The sequence below is a fragment of the Dermacentor albipictus genome, chromosome 1, assembly GCF_038994185.2.
Source record: "Dermacentor albipictus isolate Rhodes 1998 colony chromosome 1, USDA_Dalb.pri_finalv2, whole genome shotgun sequence".
Taxonomy (NCBI): domain Eukaryota; kingdom Metazoa; phylum Arthropoda; class Arachnida; order Ixodida; family Ixodidae; genus Dermacentor; species Dermacentor albipictus.
This window is the reverse complement of record NC_091821.1, coordinates 114,868,444-114,888,103: the sequence shown is the minus strand read 5'-3', so window position 1 is coordinate 114,888,103 and position 19,660 is coordinate 114,868,444. Positions and strand designations below refer to the sequence as shown.

At 42.8% G+C, this 19,660-nt stretch overlaps 1 protein-coding gene across 6 annotated transcripts in view; it reads right to left on the bottom strand.

Annotated features, from left to right (window-relative positions):
* The window catches only part of Usp20-33 (Ubiquitin specific protease 20/33), a 95,844-nt gene extending 79,706 nt beyond the window's left edge, over window positions 1–16,138 (bottom strand). Inside the window, exons 1-6 of one of the 6 annotated variants that reach the window (XM_070524955.1) lie at window positions 16,016–16,138; window positions 12,826–12,897; window positions 9,289–9,426; window positions 8,948–9,067; window positions 7,709–7,937; window positions 6,305–6,374 (exon numbers count right to left, since the gene is read on the bottom strand). In XM_070524955.1, the coding sequence (XP_070381056.1) occupies window positions 6,305–6,374; window positions 7,709–7,937; window positions 8,948–9,067; window positions 9,289–9,369 (500 nt within the window). In that variant the 5' untranslated portion in view covers window positions 9,370–9,426; window positions 12,826–12,897; window positions 16,016–16,138. Of the gene's footprint in view, window positions 1–6,304; window positions 6,375–7,708; window positions 7,938–8,947; window positions 9,068–9,288; window positions 9,429–12,825; window positions 12,898–13,340; window positions 13,522–14,732; window positions 14,856–16,015 lie in introns of those variants that run through there. The other 5 variants (XM_070524966.1, XM_070524963.1, XM_070524967.1 and 2 more) reach the window with 5 other exon arrangements.
* Between the last annotated feature and the right edge of the window lie 3,522 nt (window positions 16,139–19,660).

The following is a 19,660-nucleotide window of genomic DNA, read 5'->3' as shown; positions in this document are numbered from 1 at the left end:
CATGAGATTGCCCACTTACCTGCCAAAAACGGAACTTGGAGAGAGTGTGATGAAAGGGGAAAAAACATGCAGTATTTATTTGCTTAGCGTGACAAACATGTTATTTTCGTTTGATGCCACGGTAGCCTAGCAGCGACAACAGTGACCTCAAACTTGCTGAAGCTCTGAGCCAGCCTTTCAGCCAGCCCCCTCTTCTCGGCAAACACTCGCATGGCAGATTCCTCGTTGGTGTTGCATATTCTTTATGCACAGGCGCGGCAGCACTGCAGAAGTCGCGGGGCACCTTTTCATTGCGGGGTGCTCTTCTCGTCGCGATGATTGCATTCATGAGGCTGACGTAACGCGCAGCTTTTGCCACTGTCGGAACTGTTGCTTTCAGTGTCGTCCTTATCACTAGGTGACACTTCGACAACAAAAGAGGCAACGATGGCGAAAAGTCGAACCACGTAGCCGACATCTTTTCGCGGTACAGCAGCACTGCTGAGCAAATTTTTGCATTCCAAATGCCACACACCGTGCTCAACAGTAGACCCATGTCGCGTACCAGTGACAACTTATCATGTCACGTTTGATAGCACGAATGATGTCTAATTTTTCTTTTATGCTAAGCACCTGGCGTCCTTTTTATCCGAGTTTCGGCATGACGCGAGTGCTCGCTTGCAAGACGCCACAACGCTTTCTGGCCCGGCTCCGAAATGGTGTTGATGTTGATGTGGCTTCATGCGCAAACGCAGAGGGCGCTTGGAGGCTGTTGTGCTGATCTCTGAGGCTTGTTCTGCCGGGCCTCCTGATGGAGACGACGCACCGCCGTGTTTGCGCGACGAAAAGTGGAAACACCAAGTGTTAACCGATATGTACGCAATAAGCTGGTACCGTTTATGTGGATACAAAACACATTGTGTTCGATGGCCGCTGAGTCGGGGATTTGACTTTACTACTTTTAACACGAAACTACTGTTTAAGCGGGTACGGTTTAACGAGGTTTTACTGTACAACTTTGTTTCCTTCATAACTCTAGTGTGGGGATGCTATTTGCTTTCATAAGTTGAGTAGGGGAGTCAAACCGTTTGCATTTGCCAAAAGGTTGAACAGCTTTCCTTTGAGTAATTTCTCAATGAAGAATAACTTTTTTGTTTAATATACGAATGATGCATAGTTCATCTTTGGACTGAATAAATGTAGTGCAGGCAATAACCTAAAAACTTTTTTGCTTAATAGTATATGATAGGGCATGGGTGCTACCAGATGGCACTGTTTGGTCATGACGTAAAGAAATCTGGCCAAGGCTATTGTGTTCAAAAGAAGAAATCCTGAGTGGCTCCAAAGGGCGACGGCCAGTTTTTGTAAAGATTATAGAATATGGACTTCATGCAAAAAATCTCTGCAGGAATGTCAGATAAGAACAACTATTTGGAAAACAGCTATCCAGCATACTTGGAAAGCAGCTATACAGCAATTGAAAAATATACCCGATGTAAAGAATCGTTTAAAACAATGAATGAAGTGAACCCTTTAAATAAAGCAATACTGACGCTGAGAAGAAACACCTAGCATCAACCATCCATCTCATTTTTTTTAATTATGGGGTTTTACGTGCCAAAACCACTTTCTGATTAAGAAGCCTGCTGTAGTGAAGGACTCCGGAAATTTCGACCACCTAAATCTAAGTACACGGGTGTTTTCGCATTTTGCCCCCATCGAAATGCGGCCGCCGCGACCTTGCGCTCAGCAGCCCCCATCTCATTTTACTAAATCACTTCGCATATATGGGTATTTGTTTCTTAGCAGCACCAAATTTTTCAAAATTGCCTAAGGCAGATAGCACAACTCTAGCCCTTGGGCAATATTACTCAATGACACGGGCATTACTTATACGTGAAATCAAAATATTTAGTTAATTAACATAATAACCTAAATTAATGTTTCAATTAATTACATAATGGCACATATTTCAATCTACAAATTGCAGCTAGCGAGTTTGCAAGGCATATCCACTTGGAACGAATTATGAGGATGGCACAAGTTTCGAAATATGTGGCATTGTTGCATTGTTGTTCCACTTAATTTTTTAAGAAAATGTTTTATGCATTGAAGCCCGAAAGTAAGTGGAAAGCTAGTGAATTTTGTTGGACAATTTGAAAATTAATATCTTGAAACCGTTGTAGCCCTGACAATTTGTTCCAAGGAGATATGCACTGAGAACTCCCCGGCTACAATTCATAAATTGAAATATGTGCCATAAGCTAATTAAAAAGTTTGTGTAATTATGTGAATTATCAAATAACGAATTTTTATTTTTCATAGAAGTAATGGCCACCCCATCAAGTAATTTAGTTCAAGAGTTACAATCATGCTATCCTGCCAGAGGCGATTTTTAACAATTTTGTGCAGCTAAAAGAAGACACCTAGTATTACACAAGCGTAGGATGTTCTAGCTGACTGACAGGTCCATACTTGAAGGAATGTTAAAACTGCACGAAAAAAACTAGGACAAGCGGAAGGAACACACAACACGCCACAAGCACAGACTGCAAACAGTTTTTTCTTGATAATCAAAGCATAGGCTATTTCAAGCAAGATCCGAAGCACGTGGCCACGCTGTCACTCACACTTGTGCAACTAACATAAGATAGAATTCTGCAGACTAACTGTGTAACATTGCTTGCACCAAATAAACGTGAGGGAAAAAAACGTGAACCAATTTATGTTACAGACAAAAAATTGAGTGGACAAAAGAAACGAAGATGGCACATGTCTTAAAAGTAACCGAAGTGTAGCTGATAAGTAAGGGAATGAAAAAGTGCTATGGTACCTATAAAATGTGGTTTAAACAAGGCCAACACAAGTGACGTAAAAACGGGGGACAAAAGACAACAAAGAATCTTAATGAAGTACTGACACAAAAAATTTCCATCTGTTTTTATTTTATTTTTTTACTTTAGTAAGTAGCTAATGACCCAGTAATCATGGCATGAAACCTCATTTACTTCAGAGTGCGACAGATAGTTATTTGGAGTCTTGTTTCTAGCAACCAGTCCGAGTTTCGGTTTCAGAGAGCAACGAGATGTGCCAGAGAGGGAATGTAAACACAGCTGGGCACGTGATCGCAAAAACCTCTGACATATGCTCTGACACACACGCCAGCAGGCACACTGGTACGTGAGCTTTGTGTTGTTAGTTTGTCTGCTACACCTGCACTTGTTTTGCAATGTCCTCGCCACCATTGTTGTCCTCGTTTTCGTTGTCCAGCAGCGATGATTTCTTGCAGGCAGGAGTCGCCGCCGTATTAGACCTGGCCAACCACTTTCAATTTGACTCACTAGAAAGCAGAGATTCGGCTATTGTGGCTGGCGGCAGCGAGGACGAACTTCAAGACCTCCGCAACAGCCACGTTCAATGGTAAGACGCGACAAATTGGCATTGAACATCGTGGCCTGCAAGTTATTTAGCAGCAGCGTGTGTATATATTCTGCCGTTGCAAAGACACGGACAGCGTCCCACTATAAGCAATAACTGAGAAGACGAGCACAAGCAAGCAGCATGGCAGCCAATGAAAATTTGTGAAGTAGAGTTTTCTTGGTTGTTTACAATCCTTCCTTGATGTCAATGCCACGAGGTGCTGCATTTTGCGGTTGGCTGCACGCACGCACTTTAAAATTGATTTTAAATATGTTCTAAGCTATATTTGCCGTTGATATTTTGCAGATGATGTATGTGTGCTCACATAAATCGGTCTCACGTGTAATCTCCGCATCAAAATTTTGTGTCAGTACTCCTTTAAAGGCTGCAAAAAACAGAAAGTGACCTACAAGAAAGATAAATTGCAGGTTATGTCATACATTCATCGCGTTTTACGTAACATTAGGAACTTAAAGGTTGCAAAAACAGACTTTCAAGAAAGATAAACTGCAGGTTATGCCCTACATTGATCGAGTTTCGCACAACATTAAGAAAGTGGCAAGCCATTATAGAGTTAAGGTCGTCTTCTCAGTTCCGCGTAACTTAGTGTGCCCTTTGGTGACACAAGAAAGTAAGAGTAGGCCTCAGTGCATAACGAATCATGATAAGCAGTTCACCGAGTGTATTTGGGAAGTTGTTTATCTAATTCCCCTCACCTGCGACAGGTACTATAACGGACAAACAGGTAGGTGTTTCAATGAAAGGGCACGTGGACATAACTGGAATGTAAAGAACAATGCAGGAGGCACCTTAGCCCAGGATGCAAAGGTAAAAGTGAGGGTAAGCAAAAAAACTCCTGGCAAACCGATATTGGTAAACACAATCTTTTTGTTCAGATTAAGAGACAAGACTGAAAGGGAGATTGTTGAAGCATTTCACGTAATAAAATCTAACGACAAGTGTGTCAGTATGCAGTACGTTTTACTTTTACAGGAAGAAATTGCTTTTCTGGGAAGCCACTTGAAAAAATCTGTAACCTTCATATGCAGTTTATTTAGTTTTTCCCTAAATATATTTGCTTACAAGTTCAGGCTGAGCTTCATCATATTTTATTGTTTTATTACTCTTCCCTCATGCCATTTTCACAAGTTTTCAGGCTTTCAGTAATGTCACCTTCTGTCTTTACTTCAGTCGATTGTTTTTTTTTCATTCTGACATCTTCATTGTCTTTCATCTTTTTTACGTCACTCATGTTGACCTTGTTTTAACCATGTTTTATAGGTAACATCGCGCTTTTTCATTCCCTTGCTTATCGCTTACACTTCGGTTACTGTTAAGACATGTGCCGTCTTCGTTTCTTTTGTCTGCTCAATTTTTTGTGCGTAGCATAGATTGGATCACATTCTTTTCCCTCAAGTTTATTTGGTGCAAGCAGTGTTACATAGTTAGTCAGCAGAATTCACTTTTATGTTATCTGCAAAAGTGCGAGTGATGATGTGGTCATGTGCCTGGGATCTTGCTTGAAATAGCCTATGCTTTGATTATCACGAATACTGTGAACAGTTTGCAGTCTGTGCTCGTGGTTTGTTGTGTGTTCCTTCCACTTGTTCTCATTTATTTTTTTTTTGCACAGTTTTAACCTTCCTTCAAAAATACAAGCGTGCCACACAGGTCCAATCAGAAGTGTTTCAATATGTAGGTGGCATCTTAAATATTTTCATTAGTGCTTTTGATGCATTACCTTGGTGCGTACAATTGCCCACACAGTGCCTGAGGGGGATACAGCATACTGCATGTAAAGGTACATCCTCATTTGTGGGAATAAGTGCACGCAAGGTGGCGCACTTAAATACATGCGCCGCGAAAGGCGCTCTCGCGACAATAATTCTCTGCAGGGCGACGATGATGTAGCCTTTGGAACGCGGTGCGTGTTCTAAAGTGTGGCGCCTTGTGCATGCTTATTTCCACAAGTGAGGACCTGCCTTAATCCCTCAATTGACACATTTGAGAAGCTGTGCAAAAGCATGTCAATTAAGGAAGGGGGCAGGGGTTCCTTGGCACTCTGTCGAAAGTGGTGTGGTTACTCAAGACCAAGAGATTTGGGAATTGGTGGTTTAAAAAAAAGCAAGTTCATTTGGCAATGCTAAAGAAGTGTCGTAGGGCTCCTTCAATCTGCTACAGTATAAGCAGTGAGTGCAAGATGAATGCCTTGCAACTATTACTGACGTTGACATAATCAAGAGCCTCATGCTTACATCACAGATGTTCCCATTGACACAAGGAAATGAGGTGTGAATTCAGGTACACATGCACACTGCATCATACACATCCATAATCCTTGTGAATTACAGCACGAGGTTCAAAGGAACAGAAGTAGAGGCACAGACTGCCATGGCATGACAGACTTGCTTTGAAATCCAGTTTGTGCTGCCCTGAATCGCAGACTCATTCCCCACGCAGTGCCCTTTCACATTCTATTACTCCCAAAGGGAAGCCCATTCCCTAAAAAAGATAGGTAAAGCATGATGGGCATGTCCTATCACCTACAACCTAGCTGGTACTTTTTGCCACATGTGGTTTTGAAAGGCAAATCACTAACGTCAATTCTGCCTACAGCCACATGAGGCTTTGCAATGTTTTGATGAGCCTGTTGCCTAGGGTAATGACTGTCGCAAGGCTGGTACCTATGTTCAGGCAACATACTGAATTCACTGATAACTTCACTTAGGGCATATTTGCCCTTATCTATGAGATGACAACCTCGTCTATGAGAAGGGCTAGTTACACACCTTGATTCCCCCCAGCTAGCCGGATGCAGTTTGCATTAATACAAGCCCCTACAAGTCCACTTAATTAAACTGTAAATTAGTGGGACATCACTTGAGTGTCGCTTTCCAAGACTCACCAGTTTGAAAGAGCTTGAAGTGCTGCATTCATATAACAGGTATTGCCCAGGTTCTGCAGGCCAGTAAGTCCTACAGGAAAGAACACTTTTCAGTGACTTAACTGCATTCAAGAATATGCAAAGCACTGAAACTTCACTTTCAAAAACAATAATTACTAGTAAACATACTAGTAGAAAAGCCAACATAAGCAAAAACTGCAGCACACTTGTTTGATGCAAAGCCTTAACTCAACTCTCTAGTGCAACATTTCTTTTAAACTCTGGTCTACGGACACCCAACATATCTGGGATGGCGGGGGGGGGGGGGAGGAGAAGGAGCAGAGTTTCGGCATTGAGCACACACTTTGTGGTTAAATGCCTTCATCCAACAATGACAGGCTGCAAGCATCATTTGTTGGTTTAGAGCAGGAACAGAGGACGATGAAGAAGTGTGGCACGCGACTCACTTTCTTTTGAAAGCATGTGTAGCCAAATGCCATATCACAGAGCCACCCATAGCAGGTACACTGTATAATTACCACAAAGGGCCAGCAGCTGGTAAATATTTACATAATACTGGTGTCTTTGTGAAAAAAAGAAAAAAGAAAAAGAAGGAAAAGTAAAAAAAAAATTTTACTAGACAGCATATACAGCCTTTGTGACACATACTCTGCACATTCACCACACACACCATTTGGCTGTGTTGTGCTGTTCCTGTGGTGTCTTGACACTCCATACTTCTGGATGGTGAGTACAAGAGTTCTTTTCATTCCCCAGGACCTTAGAACTTTTGGCACACCACTGGAACTCTTTAACAAAGCCTATACTCAGCCTGGTGATAATAGGCAATGTAGCCTGTATACTTTTGACAAAGTGTATGCACTGCCTGCACACTGCTTGGCCCATGCTAGGCTATCTACCCGAATGTGGACCTACTCTCCTGCCAGGAAGTGGAAGAACAAAGCTGACAGGTGTCCACTGTATGCCCTGTCCTGCCCTGCTATGTGAATGTGCATACATGCACTTGTCATCAGATTGCATTTTTGACTGCAGGCATGTCCACAATGTGAAACTGCCTCTATAATGTCTGACTTTTTCTTCACCAAGCCTGTATAACATACACACAACTAGAACCAAAGCAAAATGTAAAGGTTAATGTGATGTACAGTTTTAAAGATGTGCTTAAAAATTTGATCGATTGTTTCAGGGTGCTATGACTGTGCTACAAAAGTAGTGAGACTGTTCTAAAGCTGCATTACAAGAGTAAGCATGTATAGTAGCAACAATCAGGCGTAATTATCACCACTGGTGCTTGCTCTAAAGCTTCGTTGTTATTTCAGAGAGCTCCTGTGGCACTACTAGAGCACTCTGAAATGACAAGTACAATATGCCTTAAGTACGTGACACAAGGTCATTGAGGCAGACCTCTTGGTTTGAGGCTGTTTTCCCGGTCTGCTTCGTCATCAGAGTCGGCAGTGGTACAGGCAGTAGCAGCAGCTGCTCTGCGTGTGTGGCCGGCTGGTTGATTGCTAATGCGAGGTGATGCTCCCAGCAGTGGAGGTCGATTGTTCTCCAGGAAGACTTCACTTTCGCAGAGATAGCACCAAACCCTCAGCGTACTCAAGTTCAGTGTCACTGAGTGCTCACAGCAGCCCTGTTGAAGTCAAAGGTGAACATCCTTACTTCTTATTTGACACACCACACCTAGTCATGCCAAAGCAGTTGTGGAAATAAAGAAGCTAAAATATACATACAGATACATGTTGAGCAATAGATTAAATTTATTGTGGTCAGCCCTACAATTACTTCTGGCAGAAGATATGAAGCTTACATACAAAAAGGTCAGGCTTTGACCTGTGTGGACATAAATGTATTTAAGGTTTAATTGGCAATTAAAAAATGATCACAATCTATGCAAATCTTTCAGCTTCACTGATGGTAGAACATGGAGCATTAAGGAGAGTGGTCAGAAAAAGCTTAGAATGATGCAGCCTGTTCACATATATAAACGAATGTTTCTTTGCGATATATTGCTTTATTGGCACTATAATTTGGCACAGAAATTGCCACTGAGATCATCTTTTGCCTAAATTATGTTTTAGATATGGGGCTAGATGTGCTAGCATTGAGTGGATGTGGAAACACTAAATTAGATAAAGTCTCAATTCTGTGCTTTTGGCATATGTCAATAGAACAAGGAAAAGCTGACTAATATGCACATGTTGCTTTCATATCATAAGCGGTACTAAACTATTGGCTATACTTGCATAGTACATACAGACTTACCAAGTCTACCTGCATTTTGCCACGTTGTTCCTCAGCACAGAACGCATGAACTACACAGGGCCATTAATTTGAAAAGAGTGCAACGCCATGGAGACAATTTATGGCACTTTTTGTTTGCACAAAATGTGGCACAGGTTTCGTGCAGGCACTATCAGGCCTTTTTGAATGGAACCTGGACTGCACTGCTGTTTCAGCTAATGCAAGTGAATTCAATTTGCCACTATTAGACAGCAACTACAGCTACAATTAGAAATATAGCATTACAAAAGTGCTATCAGCAGTCAACTTTAAGCTTGTGCTAGAAAGCATGCTTGGCCTTACAGACAGGTGCAAGGATTTCAACACATTCTAAACAGCACTACATATGCAAAAGCCCACCTGGAAATGTTGAGTGCTGTGGTCCTTAAATGCCTCGCCACAACCCACATATAAGCAGTCCCGGTACAGGCAGGCCCACAGACTGGGCCCACTGGCTCCGCATGATTCACAGCGCCATTGCTGCACATCCAAAGTAATGTCGGTTAGGAATTTCTGAAGTAGTACTTTCCTTTCCATGCACTACACAGGCAAATGCTGAAATGACACATCCCAGCTTGCTACTATTCAGCTGCTCGTTTTAAGAACTAGAACTGAGGTAGAATTTCATAGTTAGCACTTAGCATCAGCTAGCACTTAGTAGCAGACCAGTTCTGCCCAGCAAGCAAGAGCTTAACACTTACCTCCTGCTTGCGTGCAATATCCTCCTTGGTAAAGTCCCCAACAGTGGTGACATGCGGACACGCACTGAGTGGGGCTGCCATGATGTCTCTCCAGCAGCCTCAAGGTCTGCACCTCATGTCCAGCTGCATCACTGCAAACTAGAAACAAGACAATGCTTTTTCAAGGCCCTTCAAGTACTGAGAAGGAATTACAAAAACATACCAGAGGTTCCAGAATATTATGTGCATGTTAACACATCTTTGTGAACTTGTGAACATAATTTTGGCTGCATAAATGAGAAGTGCTTTATGAGTATAGCCAGACAAATGAACATTTTGACAAATACGAACAGATCTACAAAGAAATCACATTATGCATTTTGCAATTAAGCAAGCAATATGCCAAATTTTTATTCAGCATGATGTTTAGAGAGATACTAGTTGAATGTCAAGCTTACATGAATGACATGTGGAGGAACCAAATAAAGTAATTGTTTAAGTTTTCTCTCAAAAAACACGAAAATAATCTGAGAATAAAGCATTCCACAAGTGACTCATTGAAGTGTGCCACAATCAATTCTAGAAGAAAAAAAAATCCTTTTGCATACAGGGAAGTTGGATATTATTTCATGCACTTGTAGTTGCATGCTGTGCAACGAATCTTCCTTTCCTTCAACTGTTTACATATTTTGTTAGTGCAAAAAAATGTCCCTAAGATAAAAACATTATTCTAGAAATTGTATCATTAGGTGCTTTATTTCAGTTGAAGAGTTTCTAGTTAAAAACTCTGCATAAATGTAACACTTCAGGAAGTGTGCGAGTTAACAAGAACCGTAAAGTTATTGCCATTTACATATTTTTAATGTAGCTGATGCTATTACGCTTGCTACTGAGTTAAAGAGCAAGCTAAGGAAATGAAAGGGTTGTGTTGAAAAGCTTGCATAACTGATTCATGGCTTGCAAAACTGATTAGTTAAATTAGGCTAGCAAATTTGCCGTTATTAGCATGGATGAAGTAGTGAATATCAGCAGACTTCTACCAGTAGTCAAACTGCAACCACTGCATTGTGCACAAATGTAGAATGTTGAAAGAAACAAAAAATTATGCGCATCCCACACACTGCGGGAACTGATGCAGGCAAAGTTTTCTGTGCTGTTTGCTTTGATGATAATTAGCGGTGATGATGACTGTCTCATTTCTTCAGCATTTAGTACAATATGAGAGTTGCGAGTTGATGGTAAATGTTACTTAGCATGGACCACTGCTGTCTGTCTTCACAGTACACAGAACACACAGTGAGATGCGTTTGCTTGAGGCGTTGTCGTGCACCACTGTTCATAGCGTCCGAGAAGGTTGTACTGTCATTGCCTCACACTGCACATAGTATTGGGGCAGAAGTGCTAAACTTTACTTGGAATTATGGGACTGTATGTGCTAAAGCAGCAATCACATTATAAGGTGCACCCCTGGAATTCTTTAACGGGCACCTAAACCTTAGTACACGAGCGTTTTTGCATTTCGCTCCCGTTGAAATATGGCTGCTGCTCTTGGGTTTGTACGCGTGACCTTGAGCAATGCCATAGCTGCTAGGGTAACATGGTGGGCACAGAAGTGTTGAAATGAAGTGCGACGCCTAGACTTTATGGCACTACAATATCACCTAGACACTACCTTGCATTTAATGCGGCTTTGAGTCTGCACGCCGTGCATCAGATGTCCCTTAAATTTTCATGGTGTTTATTTCTCAGAAACAGCATAAACATACCATACCGCACCTTGAAATTAAATTTATCCAGTTCGTCCGCAACCGCTGCGGTGCCTAGTAGTAGCTAAGGTGCCTCGGGGGCGCACGCATAGAGGCACTTAAGTAATAGCATTACCGCTCCTCCTCACGTTGCCTTTTCCCTTTTCCACCCTCCCCCAATGTATGCGAATTGCATGTGAAGAGTGCCAAAAGTTTGTTGGTTCTACCTAAATGCTTCTGCGGGGGGGGCCACAGATAATTACAGCCGTCTAGAGGGTATATTGGCGATGCCCAGGAAGCTCCAGAGGGCATTATGCACATTCGATGTGGTGCACGTCGCTTATCCTCTCTGCCACGCTCCTGCTATGCATATACACACTCTGAACCACCACCCCTGCCACCGCATGCAAGGAAACAGCAGCAGCATTGCAAAAGTCGAAGAAAGAGGTAAAGAATGCTTTGCTTTAAAATGCCAAGTCTTTTGTATGCAGTAGAACATGCTCTAATTGTAGCTTGTCCAAGGCAGATGAAGCGACATTTAGATGGAACAATCAGGAAATTGAGGACACCTCAATCATGTGTTCAGTCAGGCATCAGACTAATACCGGTGTCACATGACCACTATCGATCGCGATCAAGCCTGATACCGATAGAAATTCTCAACCGCAATTGGCTCCCTTGCACAGCTTATGCAAAGGAACCAATTGTGGCTGAAGTTAGATTCGGATCAGGCTTGATCGCAATCAAAAGTGCACCATGTGACACCTGTATAAGGCATCCACTTTCCATGTCCTCACATATTTTCTGTATAGTAGCATGTCTGGCTTATGCAACTGTATGGCAATATGGCTTTCAGTTGGTAAGTATAGCAATTAGACAAATAAAATGCAGCTATGAGGTTGCTCGCTCAATCTACCAGACATGTCAGAGTTCTGCTGTTTAAATCATTCAGTAGTGCGACACTGTGACAAAGAAAAATTGTGTGAACTAGGCGACTGCAACTTTGGTGTGCCAGTTTACTATGAGACTGCAACTTTGGTGCGCCAGTTTACTATGATTTTACAACAAATAACTGGCTCTGTGCTTCCACATAATTCTACATAAATAAAGTTCATATAGATGTATACAACCACAACTGATGATGGGCCAACATTACAACATTATATATTTCGCAAGAGTACTATACTCCAGCATTTCAATTTCTCATTCGTAGATATTGTAGCAGCAATAAAGTTTATGGAACAGACAAAACAAGCACCTAGCCACTGTGAATTAGGAAAAAGGAGTAAAACTTGCCCTACCGTTTGCCGATATTGCCACTTAGCGTATATGCATACTTGCGAATGAATGAAGCAATATCACATGTGCACTTCTGTATACGGAGACAAAACACTACCGACAGTTAATAAAATATTACTAAGTATGCAGATATTGAGCCTATAAAGATTATTCTGAAGTTTTAAGTAGCAACGCTATAAGCGTAATTAATAGGCTAAATGAAATTATCTTCTCCGCGTGTTCATGTAAGCACTCGTTAGACTTCAATGTCAGTCGGAGGAAGTGGCCGCAACAATGAATAAATGACAATCTGTCAGTTGCAATCGCACTTTATTTTTCTTCTTCTGTTGTTTATACACGATCGGGGCGCATGACGGACAGACAGAAGACGTTCAGCGTCAGCTCAGTGAAGGCCTCCTGTCGTTCGAATGCCGTTACTACCCAAGGACGCGGCGCGCTAATCATTGAGGAAGAGCAGGAGAAATGGTCAAATTTTCATGCAAATGAAACAGAAAAAAATGAACCTCATGCATACCTTTTTTTTCTTTCTTTTTTTCAGCGGAGGCTCCGTAGGCTTTATGGAACGATAATCAACCAGGTAGACGCGCTGCAAAACAAGGAAAGCCGACCACTGCACATTATTTCTTCGACGCAGGAAATATTTACAACGCACGCCCCGTCATACCAGCAGCAAATAATGCAGTTCTCTCTCTCTCTTTACCAATTCAGCGGGTCAAGAAAAATTCGAACACCGAGAGATGTTAAGAGCAGACACGGGCTCGTGCCCTTTGAGAGAGAACCGCACTTTCGCTTAAAGAAAAAGAAATGCCGGTGCATCTAGAACCAGACACGTGCGACTGCTGCACAAATGTCTTAACGTCGGAATAGCGCTGCACTAGTTTCTCGGGACGAATTCGTAGGGTTGCTATGATATTCCTCGACACCGTTTTCAGGGCCTGAATGGTCGCTGTTCCATTCCAGTCAGCGAAGCAATGGGCGCCTCCGTTGCTTCGTTCGATAACAGAGCTCAGGCACATCAGTTGCTCTTACCTCAGGTTAGATGAAGCTAGTCACGCTGTAAAAGCCATTGGCAGAGCAGAAAAAGAACGCAACGAGTCCTATAACACGAAGGAAAACTTTCGCCTCCCTAAGCAGCCAGTTTCTAGTGCTGAGTAACCTAGTGTATCCTCCTTGTATTTGCCGTCGAAACTAAAAGGCAAAGCCGCACTTCCTGAAACTATCCGATGCAAGCCAACCTACGAAGCAAAGCCAATGAAGTTTCCTGAAAACTAAAGATGGCGTTAAATACATGTCATCTATGACGTTCATTTTGTTGTCTTCAATACACAAAATTATTGCCTATGAGAAAGCCGTCGCTGGGGGATGTGTTGCGCAAGTGGTATGTTATTCTTAAAAAAATATATATATATATATATATATACATGTAATTTAGGCGCCACTTCCTAATAACCTCTAAGCTTTCTTGTCTATAAAAACGGCTGTTTTGTTTTTCATTTGCGTGCATGACAGAATAATTTTTCTACCCCTAGCAACAGCTTCCTCAAGTAATAAATGTGAATCTCGAAGGCCATGCTTTTGCCGTACTGTGGGTGGCTGAAAGCGTAGAGTTTCCTACAAAAATTTTTTGTAGGAAACTATGGCTGAAAGAACCGCTGACGTCTGACCGCCATTTTTGAACACCACCTGCTGCTTCTAAAATTTTGTTCTCACCATGTGAAAGGTTAAAACTACTTTGATGTCACTGTGGCTCAAGTGTATTTTATACCTGGGAATACCAACGGGTGTTTGGAAGTTGGCCTCCATTTGGCTATCCACGTCTTTTAAACCATACATTCAATTCAGTAGAATTGGCTCAGCTTTTCCCGGGCATTTAGGCTCGCGTGCGGATAGTTCCACGTGCCTGAGGACGAACAGCGATATCAAGGTATGTCGAAAGCATGGCCTTCAAACTTAAAGGCAGCTAAGTGGCGGAACAGCACAATCTCATAGGTTACGAAAAACCTGACGCGCCATTGGAACTTTGTTATGTCGCAATGTTACGAAGTTGGACAGCGTTTAACAAAAATACCGACGAAGCGATCGTCAAAAGATAGCTCAAGGGACCGGATATACATGTTCCGATAAAAAAGGAGTAGATATAGCGTATTTTCCAGAAAATAAGTGACACTAATTATTCGCCAAGTGACAATGAAAAAAAGAAAAGAAGAAATTAAGAAATAAGGATCTCGAATCGCGTAGCTGCACGTACATAATGCTTGCACGCGAAGTCAATCTGTGCTTCGACCATTGTCGTGTTATCGTTACAGTACGGTTAATGCATGCAACAAATCTGCGTCCTGTCAACTTAGAGGGAGGTGTGCCCTGCTCCAACAGCCGAATAATATCAGAAATTGTTTTCGCTAGTTATTTTCCGGCACTTACCTCACTTCATTGGCGCTAACATCGAGTGTGGAATTGGCGCTGTTTGTAGCTGCTTGATTATGAGCGACGAACATTCGTAACAGCAGCCAAAGAAGTCACCCGTGACTGATTGTGTCGTTATTTAACATTTGAAGGAAAACTGGGCGCTCGGCCCATGTCTCGCGTCCAGCAAGGCTCACTTTCTTCACATAAAACGTGTTGCTGAAAAAAATCATATTTTGTTTTGCTGTTTCTTTTTTGTAAAAAAAAAAAAATCTTTTAGGGGTTGTCTCTAGTTACGTTGGTAGGGAGTTGCAAACATTTTGGTTCCGATCGAAATAAGTTTTTGTTACATTCTTCAAACACAGCACCAACCTATCACGAGCCGGCTATTCCATTTAAATGGCAGTTTCGCTTAAACGATGTCCGTTTATCGAGATTATACTTTATGATGCTAGGGTCCCTAATGATGCTTCCATCTCACTTCCAGTTTTATTTTACTGCCGCAAACAAGCCATTGTGCCAACCAGTGTTGCTATTTTAGCGATTTTGCCGCTAGGTTTAGCGACAAAATTTTCAGTTTAGTGAAAGGAGGCAGGTTGCTTCGAAAATAGCCTTCTAGAACGCCCGTTAATATTCAAAAACTACATGTGAGTGACTGAAATTGGCTGTATCACGCGTAGGCTCTGTCACCATGATGAAGTAAGGGTTGCCTTCGTAGGATTCACAGACTCAGGATAAATTCCGGATTCCAGCTGTCATCTTCCGTTGTTGCGTAAAAGTACAATGGTAAACTAAACGCCAACTACGCACCACCGGTAAATTCTGTGCTTATTCCTCACTCAGATGGATTCTATACAAACGTGAGACGTTCCAGTAAATGATTTGCGTCATGCTAGCGTATATTATAGTGTTACAAATATGCCTACGTCACTCATAGCTTTAGCGACCATTTCACCAACCCTGCAGCAAAATTTTGCGACTTTTTCGCCTCCCTTTAGCGACACGCTTCAAAAAATTATAGCAACACTGGTGTCCCCGAAAAACCAGTTTTCCTGGTACACCATGGAGGACGCACCCAAAGTTAGGGTACAGTGCACTATAGTTATAGTAGTGTAGTAACCGGAAGTACAAAAGAACGCAAGAAGGGTATACAAAATAACGCAAGCAGGGCGTGGAACTTCGGGTAACCAAAGACGGTTGGGTGCGCTATTTCTAAAACTCCCTACTGAGCGGAACAATCGGGCTTTTACTGAAGTGCGTGATCAGCCCAGAAAGACATAAGAGTACTTCTACGTACGTACCTGAAGGCAACAGACTTTGAGTGCAGCACTGTAGACACACTGCGCCTTGTCTAGTGGACGTGATTGATCTGGATTCTTGTCTTGTCTCTTTCACGCATCCCTCTCCCCACGCATGGGGTATCAACCGGACAAAGTTTAGTTAACATTCTTGCCTTTCCTTCCTCTCTTTTTCTTTCCGTCATCACCCGCCGTGGTTGCTTAGTAGCTATGGTGTTGGGCTGCTAAGCACGTGGTCGCGTGATCGAATCCCGGCCACGGCTGTCGCATTTCGATGGGGGTGAAATGCGAAAACACCCGTGTACTTAAATTTACGTGCGCGTTATATAAAGAATCCCAGTTAATCCAAATGTTCGGAGTCCCCCACTACGGCGTGCCTCACAATCAGAAAGTGGTTTTCGCACGTTAAACCACATTATTTATTTTTAATTTTCGAGGTGAGGGTGCTTCCGGCTCCCATGGATACGCGTGGCTAACCTATGATAAGTAAGATGGAAAAAGGGGCAAAAATACGGAGTGGTTTTGAGCTTTTGCTTGGCGTGTTCATGGTAGTACAACGTGTCAGGAAACGATTCACTAGCATGCTGTTTTTAATCCTCATCCCAGACACTTTACGGTAGGTAGGTATATTTAGGTTTCTGTCTCGTATCGTTGAGGGCCACTTAAATAAAAAAAAAGGAACTCGGTCGGGTCGAACTTCGGCCTCCCAGCACAACAAATCGATGCTCTAACCATTGGGCCACGATCTTTTTCGCTTTCTTTTCTTTTTTCTTCTTTAAAATACAAATATCGATTTGGCCAAGATCGCATGCATACTTCTGGCGTTCCAACACGAGCTAGTGGTGTGTGCGGCACGTCGCATAACGCGTGTAAGTTTCCATTCGGCCACAGACTTGGGAACGAAACGCACGAGTGATAGTCAATCTTACGATAGTATTTGACGTGCGTCACGCACGCCGCATATAAACAAGTTGATGATAAAAAGCAAGAGCGTGACATTTTTTGCCAATCTTCCATCGCGGCTGATTTGAGACGCCGTGTTGACCCACTTCCGGACTTGGTCTAATTAAGTCGTAACGAAGCAGGTTGTAACTTAGCTTTAAACCTATACTCTTGTTGATTATATTTTCGTCTCACAAACTTCTGAGGTTTTACGTGCCAGAACCACGATCTGTTTAAGAGGCGCGCAGTAGTAAGAGACTCCGGATTAATTTTGACCACCTGGGCTTCTTTAACATGCAACTAAATCTAATTACATCAACGCATAGGTCGATTCAGGAAGCGCTGATTGGCAGGATGGCGAGCAGACGACGTGGCGCGGGTGGACACATCTTGAATTCCTGCATATTCCACAGCGCTGCAAGGAACTACTGCGATAAGTACCAACACAGCCGGGCTGGTTAGGCTTGGCCGCGTGCCACAGGAGACTGCCACAGGCGTGTCACCCGCCGTGGTGGCGTATTTCGGTGGTGGCGAAGGGCAAAAACGACCGTGTCCCGGGCAATGAGGGCACGTTGAAGATTTCCTTGTGGTAAAAATTAATGCGGAGTCCCCTGCGTGCCTCGTAATCAAATCGTGGTTTTGGCACGTAAACCCCAGAATTCAATTCACAGGCGCGTGTTTCGGAAAAGCTGATGACGATAGGAGTTTGTGGAAGGGGATCGAACAGGGCCCAAAAGACGAGACGAAATGTTGACGACGAACAGAGTGCCGACTAAACACCAGTCTTTATTGCATATCAGTTGCCAGAAACAGGAAAAAAAAAGAACAGTGTGCGCACAAAACATCAAATCATTGCAGCCTAACATGGTCGTACCCAGGAATTTTTCGGGGCGGGGGGGGGGGGGGTTGTTGTGTATAGAATGGCTGCCATTTTGAAATATTTATACTGACTTATTTTCGCTTATGAATCAGGCACATTGCTTACGTATAATAATTACAGGGCACTATTAAATTAGTTGTACCTAAATAGGTGAAAGAAAACTCTTGTGTTAAAATTAAATTATCGTTAAGGCAAGAAATAAGTTTGGACTATAACACCACCGAAGCCAGGGACATCGCAGCCTATGTTTCATGACCGAAAACTAACTGCCTTTTCCCTGAGATTACCGTGTACCGTGCCTATTATACTGGAAATTGAGCAAAATAGTTTTCCAGCGTCAGCGAAATGTGTTTTTTGCTGCAGTTCCGAACGCTAGTTGCAATTTCTTTGTAGAGGAATGCATGTACTTATCGCAAATGGTGATGATACATGTTTACCCTTTGCAAGGGCGTGCAGACCGATTATTTGCGCATATGTTAAGTGTTTCACAAGGCTCTGTTTGTTTTTGACGAGATACCAGTCCCTGTTTACCGACGGCTCCTGACATGATAACAAAATGCCCCGCGATACAAGAAAGGTATGAATGTTTAGAAGCAAACAAATAAGTAGCCCTACGCTCAGATCCTTTTGTTGCCGTTCGCAAATGCTGCTTGCTGAGAAGTTTCTTCGGAATCGCGGACAACGTAGAAGGGTTGCAGCTTGAGATAGTTGGGACAAGCTTGTAATAGATTTTTGAAACATTGAGAGCAGTTGAAACGAGGAAGTTCTTTCTCAGCAACTTGCAAAAGTCTGTGAGGGCCTGTTACGGGGTCACTTGAATTTCTCGATGTCGCTGAGCAGTGATAGTCCGATCAATCTGTCTTGGTTCATACGATTCCGGAGGAAGCTCTTCAGCCTTCTCAGTGTCGAGAAAGTCCGTTCCGGGGTCGACGTCGGCACAGGTATCGTCGCCAGGATAGAAAGCAGACTGTGGATGTTAGGAAAAAAGTTGCGGTTACACATCCCAAAGGCCTGCAAAGCACAAGCTGGGCGATCCCTTTTTTTTTCGTTTTGGCAGCATTTGCTCATCAACAGCGTCAACTCTGTTTCCATGGCATCAGCCGAAGGAATGTCGTCAAGCCAAAATTTCACTGAGTCATCAATAGCAAGAAGGCTAGCCGATGCGCAGAATTTCGGCAGTAGCGTGTTAAGCCCAATCAAAACTTTCCTATGGGCATCGAGCCGGTCACTTAATTGATTTTTTAAGTCCACCAGCAAAGGCATATACACATTCCTCCAGTAGTATTCTTCGGGAACAGCAGAAGGTACATTGCTTCTTTGCATCTGCCTTCCGGTGATGCGTGGTAGGGCCATCTCAACGTTTGTGATTTCCAGAAAAGATAGCGACTCCGGAAAAATATTATTGAATTCTGTTTCCGAAGTCGCCATTTTTCTGAAAAGAATGTCTATAACATTCTTTACGTGATCGCATGCTTCGGGACTCGGGCTTTGTGATGGCGCTGAGCAGTTGAAAAACCTTGGATAAAGTATCGGATGACACACTCTCTTCTTCCAAATATTCGAGAAATTGGACAATGGGCGTGTACAGCTCAAGAAAACGCTGAAGTGCATCATGACTCTCCATGTCTGGCAAAAGGAGAGAAGTGATTTTCTTGCTTGTGTTAAGTTTTCTACTTTGTCTTGCAGCTGGTTCGTCCTCTGTGGCGAAGCCTTCACAAACGCACAGGTTGCGGATACAGTTACCAAACAGTTGCGAATGATGGGAAGTTCGCATGCGTGAAGCAGATAGAGGTTTAACGAGTGGGCGTTACAATGCACGTACAACG